Source organism: Anas platyrhynchos, chromosome 2, assembly GCF_047663525.1.
Source record: "Anas platyrhynchos isolate ZD024472 breed Pekin duck chromosome 2, IASCAAS_PekinDuck_T2T, whole genome shotgun sequence".
Taxonomy (NCBI): Eukaryota; Metazoa; Chordata; class Aves; order Anseriformes; family Anatidae; genus Anas; species Anas platyrhynchos.
In genome coordinates, this window is record NC_092588.1 from 101,840,581 (window position 1) to 101,852,579 (window position 11,999).

Genomic DNA, 11,999 nt, shown 5'->3' on the forward strand with positions numbered 1-11,999 from the left:
TATTAGATCCAGAACACCAGGAGCTTGTCAGCTGATTCTGTTCCCTTTACTTGCAAAATACTAGTAAAAATACTCAGGAAGTTACAGAGCCATGAAAGCCAGAATGCACCTCTGATTTTTGGCCAGAGACCTAAGTGTAATCCCTTCATTTGCTCTGATGGTTCCACTTTTTCATCACGAGGAAACTTAGTGGAGGGGCTTCAGACTGTGTGGTGGTAATACTCAATATGTTACATCGAGTTCAGCCAGCCTGAACTATAAGCAAATGAGCCATAATGTCATACAGGGCCAACAGACTTCACAGTGCTTCCCAAAGGAGAGGTCATCTTCCTTTTTAAGTACAAAGGAACCAGGGCACCAAGGGCTGGTCTTACTTACTAAGGCTACCCAAGAGCTGTGGCACAGCCAGCAATAGCATTGAGCTTTGAGTTCTGCTCCAGCACTTTATCCATGACCAGCACCCATCCTTCCCCCCTTGAAGTAAGTCACCTTTTCTCGAATGTCCTTACAGTTTCCTAAGACTCTACCCCATTGAGGTTACAGAACATTTTTCATCTCTGAGATTAATTCGCTGAGTGAGCTTTTTACCAAACATTTGCCCTCCAAAGGATGCTTTCTTCCAGCACTCCAGGAGTGTCTATTCACATTTAAATTATTCTCCTGGAAATGAACTGGAAGCCAAAGGAGACCCTGAAACCCCCCAGATATGTTTTGCAGCTTACCAGCCTGCATTCGCAATTTCCTCTGGTGACTCTGCTGGCCAGGGTTGGCTAGAATCAGGGCAAGTCTTTTTCAGAAAGGCTCCAGACCATCCAGGTCAGAAGGCATTTTCAGAGAGTCCCTTGGGCTCTTATCATTTGACTTCAGCTGCAGTCCAAAGGAGGCTAACTACTTTCATGGCGTGCAACAAGAATCTGTTCTCACAGACTTGCAGATATATTCAGGCAGTCCATTAACTGTGGGTCTGACCCAGTTTTCTAGTCGCTTGCCATCCATATTATTTACACAGAATCAGACTGTGAGGATGGACTTGAGAAGACCTCCAGAGTTCTCTGGAGAGGAGAAGTCCAAATCTGCTCACTGTCTTAAGTCCAAACCTTCCCATGTTTATGCAGTGGGGACGTGCAGGAGCTGGACCAAGGGCACTGCATCAGCAGACATTCTGAGATAACATCTTAGATGGACTCCCTCTAAAGTCAGGAAAAGGGAAGGAAGTGTGTTTAAGGCGTGATTCATCTCACCTTAACACAGGCTTTTAAGATAGCTTGACTGAATCACAGCTGGTACATTCTGATTTATTTTCATTGACCATGAAGACTCTACAGAGACCATAGAGAGACCTAGAGCCTAGAGGAAAGCTAGGTGTAGGCACTGAGATTTAAAAACAGATGGAAACGTGTAAGGTCAGTGAGATGACTCATGCCCTCTGAGCTTCAGCCAGCAATGTGGAAAGAAAGCCTGAGAGCTGCAGTTTGCTGTGCATAGGCCCGATCTTCCTTTTGCAGCATAGATATATAGGCTGGTTCTGTGTAACAGTTTTGGAGCTGACCAGAAGCATTCCTGCCTGTAGGCAGGCAGCAACTGGAGCTCACAGACTGCACAGCGTTTCAGCATAAGCTCTCTGCACTCCCCACAACGGGAAGGGGCAAGCGGGGAGGGTGGACCTTGGCGCGTGCACAGAAAATGCCCTGGGCTGACCCAACAAGTTCTGAAAAGGTAATTGGCGTCTTTCTGCTCTGCTTAACTTTTTTTGTGAACCTAGGCATTACTTATGACCTAGATTCAGTTAGCCTCGAGATATTCACATTAACAGCTTTGTGTTTGTCTGCTGATCGCTGAACTTGTTGCTCTCCCTGAAAGAGGCCTCTTTTCCAGGTGAAAGTTGTTAGCACCTTTTAGAAGTCTCAGAGCCCTGCGTTCATTTTAGCCAGGGGAAAGAGAAACAGCGCTTGCTCACGGGAATAAACACAGCTTGATCGCTGTGAATTACTACCTGTATTTTTATAAAATTATGGGGTGCTGCCAAGTATACACAGTGTTAAGAAATACATAAAACACACAGACTAAACCTGGAGGCTTTCTAAATCCTTAGTCAGGCAACTAAACAAATGTTATTTTAAACTTTTTTTAAATGCCTGATTATGGTTTGCTCATGTTTATTTAGATTTACTTACATATTTACGTAGACTTAGAGGCTAAAAAAAGTCATATGTCATATCCTGTAGGCCTTTGGCCCCTGTGATATAATATGAGAGCAATGTTAGCTGTTTAAAATAACCCACAACAAATTCCCTTCTACCTCTAACAATTCCTACAATTTTACAGCAAGAGTTACCTTGTTCCACATTTTCAAAGTTCTAGGGAAAAGAACAGCTCTCTCGTGTGTCTTAGCAATCATCAGATTTGGTCATACATGCGATCGGATACAGATTGCACCTCTTAATTACTGCCCTTAGTTCTTAGGCCCTGCCCCCATAAATGCAGTGCTGTGAGAGGTGTTAGAGAAGCTTGCATAAAGCTGATGCATTTGGCTTTCCTGCCAACGAGGTAGATGGTGGGTCCCTGGGGAGAGGTTATTCTGGCCCTTGGGTCTTCAGGTGTCTTGCAAAGTATTGAGGTAACTTCTAACTGCATAAGAAAAGCCCAGGACTCCTGTACCCTCTCACTCCTGCTCCAGATGGCTGAAGTAGTTAGGCAACTCTGCCTTACGTCTTGTTCTTGCACTTTGGCAATGGAGCATGCAACTGCTGTTTGCTTATAGTGAGCAAAGATGTGGTAATACCTACGACAGCCATTACTCTTGAAGTAGCAGCAGAGATGCGGCACGCCCAGAAGCTGTAAATCGCAGAAATGCAATACTTTTCAAAGAATAACCACTAATGCAAAGCACCTAGAAAGCACTGTGGATAAACAAGACTTTTTTTCAGGAAGGTTGAGAATCCATTAATTCCACTCTAAGTTTACTGGTGCGCTTGTTTTTCAGTACCAGTTCTTCTCCTACAGAAACAGGTAACAGCATTGTAATATGCTCATTTAAGGCAAATAAGCTAGATCACACCAGCAGTTTATTTATAGAGAGTGTTGGTAGCAGACACATTATCCCTGTCTGTATTTACTTTGAATCCACACACAGTAGAAAGATTGCCACTGTAATCCCAGACCTCCAGATGATAACCCTACAGCAGGCTCCAAAGAGAATGCCAGATTTACTGTTCTGTTGGTGTAAATGTGCAGTGTGGTTTCTTCCAAACGGATGGAGTGTATCAGGTGAAATAACACTGAACAGATAACAGGTTCAAGCCTTCGTTCTTCAAGGCTGGCTTTTACTTTCCCTATTTAATGCAAAAAACTTTCTCCTTAAATAGGAGTTACTTTAATTCTTTTAGCTGACTTGGCTTTCTGCTCTCTGTGGATTGAGTAGGGATGAATGGAGAATTCTTCCAGCTACACCCTCTTCTGAAGCAGGAAGCCTTTTCTTCCTGGGTTATGTAGATATTCAACACTGAACCAGTTTTAGCAGTGGTTTTGCAAAGTCTTTCATTTGTTCCCTCCACAACCTTACTGAATAGACAGTGGCTTTCAAGTAGGAACAACATAGCTTCATCTGATATTGTGGTAGCAGAACTCCTGACCGAAACACACCTATGCAAAGAATCAGCAGTGCTTTCTACTATACATGTAGCTGTTGGAGGCAACAGCTTCCTCTTCTTAAAATCTCAGCCTGCAAAGTGTTCAGCCTACAAATACCACTGCCCCATCTTCTGGTTGTGCTCCCCACCTGGCCAAAGCTCATGTAAGCTCCAAGGTTATTTCTGTTTGTGTGTCAATTAAGCAGGGACCTCAGAATGTATCCCAGTGATTTATATAATCACATTTGACGCAATGAGGCCACTTTCCCCATCACTGCCAAGTTGCAACTACCCTTTCATCAAAAGAGATTTTCATTCAGCCGGGTGGTATTACCAGCTTACTGTCTGCGGGTTATGTATGATAAAGGTTACTAGTGCTAGTAAAGATCTGATCTTTTGTAAGACAGTTCTGTCCCTCTCCATTAGATAATCAACTATTTAATCACCCCAGAATCCCATGTAGCAATTAAAAAAAGATTGTGTGTGACTACAAAGAACTTTGTTCTCCTTTGTTCCTCCTTTCCCAGTGGACTGAATGTGTGTGTTTTGCTGTCTTCTATCTTCCTTATCTCCCATTCTTCTTCTCTTTCCTCTTTTTTCTCACACACAAAAGAAATACCATCTACAAGTCGACGTCTGTCTATTGAGCAGTGGTTCTCAGACAGCATATGTGTTCTTTCTTACAGACAAAAGGAGTAACAGACGATACCTGTGGGTCCTGAGGTTGATCAAAGAGGGGTTTGCAGGGTCAACTAAAGAAAGCAAGGTGAAAAGGGAGAAATGCCTGGTTTCTGCCTGACAGACATGGTCATGTCACTCGCCATGCATGTCTTGCAGACTTTAGTTGGTAGGCTCAAGCTATAAATAAGATAGGAGGGAGTTCTGTGCACTCTTACTGCCTGTGCACTCTTGTCATCTTGTGGGTTAAAGGAAGTAACAACAGAAAAATGTAGAAAGCTTAAAAAATATACAAGTGATTTTTAGAGAGAATTCTTAAACAGAAAGAAATAGCATAGCACTGTGAACAGTGAGAGAGATTAAAGATCAGACCACCTAAACTGCGTTGAGCAATAAAGACAGACTGCCAGGAAGAACAAAATTCTAAGTGATCCATTTACTGCTTTACTTACTGGAGGATGAGGGCATATGGGGGTCAGAATTGGTTTGCATGACGATCTTGCATTTTTTCTAGAGAAGCCAGAATCCTTTCCATAAAAGCTCTCACCAATCTAACTCTTATTCCAGACCTCTCACTCCATGAACACCCTCTCAAATGTCAGCAGGCTTACATGGATGGGGGCTTAATTAAGGGAAGAAAGACTTCTCTCATTGCAGTGACTGTTTCTTGCATTGCTGATGTAATGTTTTCACCCCGAGATATGTGTTGCAAGCCCAGTGCTAGAAAACAGCAAGTGTCCCCTGAATTATGCTTACTGTAGTCACTGCCACTGGGATCAGTAGTAGGAAATCAACACCATCCAAGAAGAACTTGTCCCCTTGGAGGACAAGGCACAACACTGAATATTGTGGAAAATGCCCTTTCCTCTTCATCGCCCCTGCAGTATCACACAGCATGTGATATAATGGAATAGAGACCGAGCCATTTGTCTTCAGTCCTGTTCGGAAAATAAAGGTTTCAGCTTTCAGTTGCAAGAGGCAAAGGCTATGCACAGTAATGCTGAGGAGAGAAGGAACAGAAGTGGTCCTGATCAGCCCCCTCTTTTATTTCAGCTAAGGCAGAATATGTTGTTCAGTTAAGGAAGTAGACACCATCTCTTGCCTTTGCAGCAAAGAACCAGTTAGGCCCATTACAGAGTACATTCCAGATAATTTTGCACATAATTATCTTGTAAGATTGAGCGGGCTTCACTGGTATCATTGGAGTTGCAGTGGATCTATGTTAGTTTCATAGAAAAGATTTTGAACTCAGGTTTTGTCCTTTAGCCAGCAATATATTGTGTCTTGAACCTTAAATAGGTAAAGTGTAAACCTAACCTGCATAGTACTCCTGAAAATAAATTTTCTTTCTTGATTTGATGGGGCTTTTTGGAATGAACGGATTTTTTTGTATAAAGTTGAACTGGGGAATACAAGTGTGTTGCTTGGCAAAATGCTTTAGTATTTCTTCTAGACACAGTAGCGTTTTCTTCCTGTCTTTGTAATAGTTTCTTTCCACAGTAAGTTCCTTGAGCCCTGCTGTAGAAGAGCCCACTTCAGTAAACCCTGTCACAGGAGAAGGAATGGATTTTTTTCTGAGTTTGACGAGGTCAATGACTAAAAGTCAACAGCATTTCAAGGCTTCCTTAAGTGATATGAAATGAGATGGATCAGTCGAGATGAATGCCTACAAGAAAAGTACACATCAGAGTCAGTGGCTGTGGATATGTCTGCAGCACATAGTAAGGTGCAGGACAACAACACCTGAGATGGTTTGGTCTCATTCAGCTAGGTACCACGTATCACGCAGAGACACCACTTCAGGCGTAGGGAATGGGCATCAGCACAGTCTGCCATCCTGAGCAATTGTGACTGTATGGCTTCCAATTCGGGAGCCAGGCAGCCAAGCACCTCAAGGCCAATGCTCTGAATGGCGCTCTCCTACCCACGGTAAACATGTCCTGAGTGGACTGCAAGAAGCCTTCAGTTAATTAACTCCCAGTGGTTGATACGTATTGGCAATGAATTGTAGAAACAACTTAGGCTGCCAAAGATTGCTGAGATAAATAAACAGCGCTCGTGGATAATACACATGATCTACCACGTTTAATTTCAAGGACTATATTAAATAATGTCTTTATTAATGTTCAGTTTTTGCTAGCTCTTGCGTGTTCCCAGCTCATTTGTGCAAATTCTGTCTTTATTGTACACTCTCTCTGGGAACAACCAGCTAACAAATCTTCATTCAGAAGGGAAAAAAAAAAATGATGGTAAAAGCTCTCCTAATTGAAGTTGTGTGATGCGGTGAAGATTACGTGCCTCTGGCTATTTCAGTTGCCCGATTGTTTTTAATGATTCACCATCAGTGCCTGATAAAACTCTCCCTCTGAATCTGCAAGTCTCAGGCCAGCCCATCTACCAGCATCGTTTTTCCCACTTTGTGGGTGGCCTAAGAGATGACTAGCAGGGTTGCACATAGTTTCTCCAGTGTAGCTTTTTGCTTCACTGTGGAAGAAATGACATTGTACCAGGGTATGAGATAGAAAAGCTAGCAGTAAAACAACTTCACTGCTTCTAAAAATACTAAGGACCAGAAGCTTAGATGTTATTAGACACCAACGCTACGTTTCCATACGCGGGGTTTTGTCAATTCAAATTTATCAGAGGGAGCCAGAGGGAACAGAATGATTTCCAGCATCATGTAAAACTCAAGGCAGACTGAAAAAAATGCAGCAATTTTAATGAAAGTATGCCCTTCCTGTTTGATGAATGAGCTCTGCATTTTTCTGTCAGTGGAAATGGATGAACTGTTGGGGCAGGGACAGTTTCTTTGCCTCACATTTGTATAGCACCTCACATGGTGAACTGCAGCCTGCATCTGGGTCTAATTGCTGCTACCAGTAAAGCTGCAGCAAGGTGGAGGCACGCATGGGGCCCATTCCACGGCTTCTTTTGAAGGTGCTGCCAACTGGGGGTAAATATAACGACAGAACTGGGAGAAGAGAGGGTCATCATGTTGGCAGCTTGCTCTGCACAAAATATTTTGCTTTTGCCTTGGCTACTGCAAATAAATAACATTTAAAGGCCAGGCTTACAGCAGATGGCCAGCAGCTGACTTAGGGGAACATTTTTTAGCAACCTTTCTTCTTCAGTTAGCTGAATGGCCTTTTACCAGTCAGCCCTGCCTCATTATAAGCACATTCTGTCAGTATCATCCATCATATTATGCCTGTTGGCTAGCGCAAAACTTACTAGCTGCTCATGTTGGATGTACAGCTGAGTTGCATTTTTTTGGGGGTAGCTGGGGAGAAATTCAAGGCAACCAAAATTATGGTAGAGTTTTCTCACTGTCAGGGCCTAATCCCTGCTCCTCAGTGACCTCCAGCATTTTCCTCCATGAAGATCCCTGCAGATCGCTGCACCATCTAATGCAGGGGTAGCAGGGAATGATGTTATGTTAATAGTTTGCTTGTATCTTCTTTTTGAAATATCCATGCGTATGTGCACATGTATTTCAGTACCGCAGACTTTAGGGAAATTAAAGAGTTTTACTTTAATATTAGAACTTCTTTGATCTCTCTTGAGTGAACTTGAATGTCTTGAGTCTCAGTAGGAACTTGTTTTCTCAAATCTTGTTTCCTCAAGTATGTATTTAGAATGAACTTAACATGTAGCATATTTTCCTTTTGCAGGGCACACACGTGTTTCAACCGTTTGGATCTTCCACCTTACCCCTCATATTCTATGCTGTATGAAAAGCTGTTGACAGCTGTTGAAGAAACTAGCACCTTTGGACTTGAATGAGGGGGTTCAGGCACTTCTGGTGTTTCTCTGGCTGTTGATGTCACCTTTCCTCTCCAACATCATTTGATCTTGGTTTCCCATTTTTTTATTTTTGAAAACAAAACAAAAAAAAAAAATCAAGATTGACAAAAGCTGTGCATGAAGAACTGCCACCCTCTAAGATCTAACCTTCATGCTTTCATCCTGTTTCCAATGGACTGCTAGTCTGTATGCAATAGAAAAACAACTGTCTCAAGGTTTCTGTATATCTCTACATACCTCCATTAATAACAATGAAAATACAAATGCAAGTTACACTACACTTGACCAAATGTTAATAAATGTTTACTTCCACCTACGTTGATTAAAAAATAAAAAAAAAAACTCATCAAGCATTCCAAGCTTTTATATGCCCACATCTACTAAATCAATCCACAGCCCATCTTACTTCTTAACAGTTGAATCCAGTACTAGGAGCTGGTCAAATACATCTTCATCCATCCTTGTTTTCCCTGTACATATTGTCCATCTGAGAGACACCTATGAACAAAACTGAATTTTTTATATACGAACTCATGATCCACATCAGTTGCATCAGCTGGAACTGGCCCAGATACATGGTGCAGATAAGACCTTCAAAAACTAAACAAAAACAAAAACAAAAAACCTGTAATGCAATGCAAAGCATAACAGCGATTGTTGCGATTGTTCCTTGCCAGTACTGGAGAGAACTTGCGCTTCAGAGATATTGGGAGGGGCATCTCTATTGTTATGTTTACCACACAAGAAGCACAAGGCTGTGCACTCTAAAGAAGGATCTCTTATTATGTAGCATAAAGACAAGGCTCCCTTACCTTAGTATTGTATATGACAAGGCAAAGGGGAAATAAGAAGAATGTTCTAATCTTACGAATACCCGTGGATTCTGTTTAACAGATCTTTGTTTTCTGATGTTTAAAATGCTCCTTTCCAAACAAGAAGTCTAGACAATCCCATCCCCTGTGTCAGAAGCCATTTATTTTCTGTCAGACTGGGCTAATCTATGGTTGCTGGTGGCGGTTCTCGGTTGTGTCATTTTTCTTTTATTGTTCAGTGCAAATCTCCATAACCTCAAGAGTGGCTGTAGACAGAAGGTTTTAGTCTAGGGTCTATGGAATGAGAAGCTGCAGTGAATGGGGGTGCTTGTCAGGGATGAAGGGGACTGTAACTCTCATACTGTGAAAAATTTCTTGTACTTCTCCTAGTGTAAGCCCAGAGGCCCTCCAGCCATGTTAGGTACCACTAAACTTAAGATGGATCTCGTATCACTTCAGGCACAACCCTCTTCAATTTGATGTACTTCGCATTCCAACTCTGAAACCAGGGAACAAAAGGAAAACAGCAGTAACAGCAGTAGGCTTGTCTTTGGACGGTGTTTGCTGTGGTTATTGCAGTCAGCCTCACTGCTCTGATTGTGTTCTACTTATTAATCTTTGCTGCCCTTGTTTTCCAAGACTAATCTCAGATTGAAAGTGTTTGTCTTAACTGGGAAAAGGAAGTGAGAAGTATCTTTCCTTCTGATGCCAAACACATTAAAGGATCCATGAAATAGGAAGTGAGAGACATGTAAAGGGTGAGTGAAGGTAAGTGAGAAGGTAATATCATACTGTCTAGCAGCTCACATGAAATACCGCACCTCCTTGGGGGTTGTTGCTGTTGTGTGTTAGCTGTGATTCAGAAAACTGTAAATCAGGAGATCAGTTCAATGTCTGACGTCTTATTCCCAGAAGTTTTAGCTCCAAAGGACCCCAGTCCTTTTTTTTTTTTTTTTTTCTTTTTTTTTTTTATGGTGGCTATACAGAAACTCATTGTACTTGAAAAACTTCATCCTGCATTTTAGATCATTCTCCTGCTTTGATTCTTAGTTCAGTAGCTATCTGAAAGTGATGGACCCCCAAAAATATGTGTTTAAGCAGATGCAGTAGCTTTTATTAATGATATATAGAATATCTGGGATATCTAAATTGGCCTATTCATTCTATTTCTGTAACATTTCAGCCACTTTTATAGCAATTAATCGTATGACTTTTACCGAGGACCTATTTTATAGTATGTGTTGCTATTCATACTGAGTACTCGTATTAGAGTTGTGTACAGAGGCCTTGACTACAGGCCAGTTTCATTATACCAGACACCAAAAAAGATGCTTGTTGTTTCCACAAACCAGCTCTCGGGCATCTATTCTACTTGTCCAGCCAGCCCTACTGCACAGTAGACAGAAATCTTTTTTTCTGAGAACATCTGTCATGAGTACATGAGCTACATCAGTGTGAGTCAGACCATGAGAGACCAAACCAAATCTTCTAGTGTACATAATTTCTGCCTCTTCACCACCAGACCCCCATACACCAGTGACTGGTGTATGGTTCCTGCTTTATTCCCGGTAATGGTAATGTTACAAAGGTATCTGCACTATGTCAAGTGTTGGATGTCTTCCAACCCTAGAAGAACAGACAGAGAAGTATCCAAGTGGTTGGTCCTTGTTTGGCCAAAGAAAACAGTGGATCAAGAGCCGTCTCATTAACACAGCTAAAAGCAGTAAAAATATAAAAAAATAAAAATAAAAATTAAAAAAAAAAAATCCAATCTTTACAGTGCTGTATAGTTAAATTTTTAAAGTATTTAAAAACTCTATTTTGTTAAGAAGAAGTGAAACTATTTTTTGTAGCTTAGTAAAAGATATTTGTATTTCAGAGACGGCATCAAAACCCACTGACTGAAAGAACGAAGGCTTTCTCCTGAAATTCTTCTTCATGACATGCTCTGGCACTCACCACACACCGAGAGCCAGATGGGGTGGCATGCATCGCCACATCTGGCAAATGCCATCTCGAGCAGCTTGTCCATTCTTGCCCTAGGAAACATACAGCATAGCCAGCTACTTCCCATCAAAATCCTTGGCCCAAAGCTTTCTTTCAAGCATACAAGCTAGGCATACTTTTTAAAGGTTCTTTTTGTAGGAGTCAGATAACATTAAAGTAACAAGATCACAGAGATGGCCTTGCAGGTTATTTTGGATCTAACACCAGGAATAGAGGAAGACAGCCAGTTATTTCATAAAGAGGAAGAAAATGCCATGCTACTCCCTGCCTTTCTCGTGTTGTACCATCCCGGTTCTATCCCTCTCTTCCCAAACTCCCTGCCCCGGTAAGTGTTCAAGCACTGACATCACTCCCAGGATATGCGGCTCGCCACCTCACTGTGCATTCTTCCATCCATTGTGCTCACACCGGGGGCTGAATCCGGCCCCAGCCTGGAATGAAGGGGAAGCTGTGCACACAGGTGGCACTGCAATGTTGGAGTCAGCGAGAGAGAGAACGATGCTAACAGGCGCCGGGAGGAACCCGCCTCCCCTGCCCTGTTCTTTAACCTGCCCATTAGGTAATTAATTGACTTTGTTGCTACTACTGCATATGCAAGGCATATAGCCTTCCTTGTTCACCTTTCAATCCAAACGTTGACTCGTATTTGTGCTCTCTCCAGGTCTGTATTTGCATATGTAACACGTGGACTGTTAATGACAGAATTTCTGTTTTCATTGTTTTCTCCCAGGAAAGACTTTAACATTTTCCATACGGCAGACTTGCGGTGAAATATGTGAGCAATGAGCATTCAAAGCAATCTGCTCGTCTCCTTCACCTCCGTTACATTTACACACAGAGTTGGCTAGATAAAGATATGACACCAACATCAGTCGATTTTAAAAGGGAATAGGCAATCTGACAGCTTTCCTGAATCACAGTCTTTGATTGGAGCAATTAATATTGGTAATTTGTACGTTTGGCTTCAGGGGGCCGTTATTTTTCTTGAAGTGATTGTTGTGATGGTATTCATGGTAGAGGGAACAAAAGGAATGTTGCTGTTGATTAAATCCTGATGCTATATGAACAG

At 42.0% G+C, this 11,999-nt stretch overlaps 1 protein-coding gene across 14 annotated transcripts in view; it reads left to right on the top strand.

The window, feature by feature from the left end:
• Positions 1–8,457, top strand: part of HECW1 (HECT, C2 and WW domain containing E3 ubiquitin protein ligase 1) — a 257,827-nt gene extending 249,370 nt beyond the window's left edge. For all 14 annotated transcript variants that reach the window (XM_027451321.3, XM_038174370.2, XM_027451333.3 and 11 more), the window contains one exon: positions 7,979–8,457. In XM_027451321.3, the coding sequence (XP_027307122.2) occupies positions 7,979–8,090 (112 nt within the window). In that variant the 3' untranslated portion in view covers positions 8,091–8,457. The remainder of the gene's footprint in view (positions 1–7,978) is intronic.
• Positions 8,458–11,999: the final 3,542 nt, after the last annotated feature.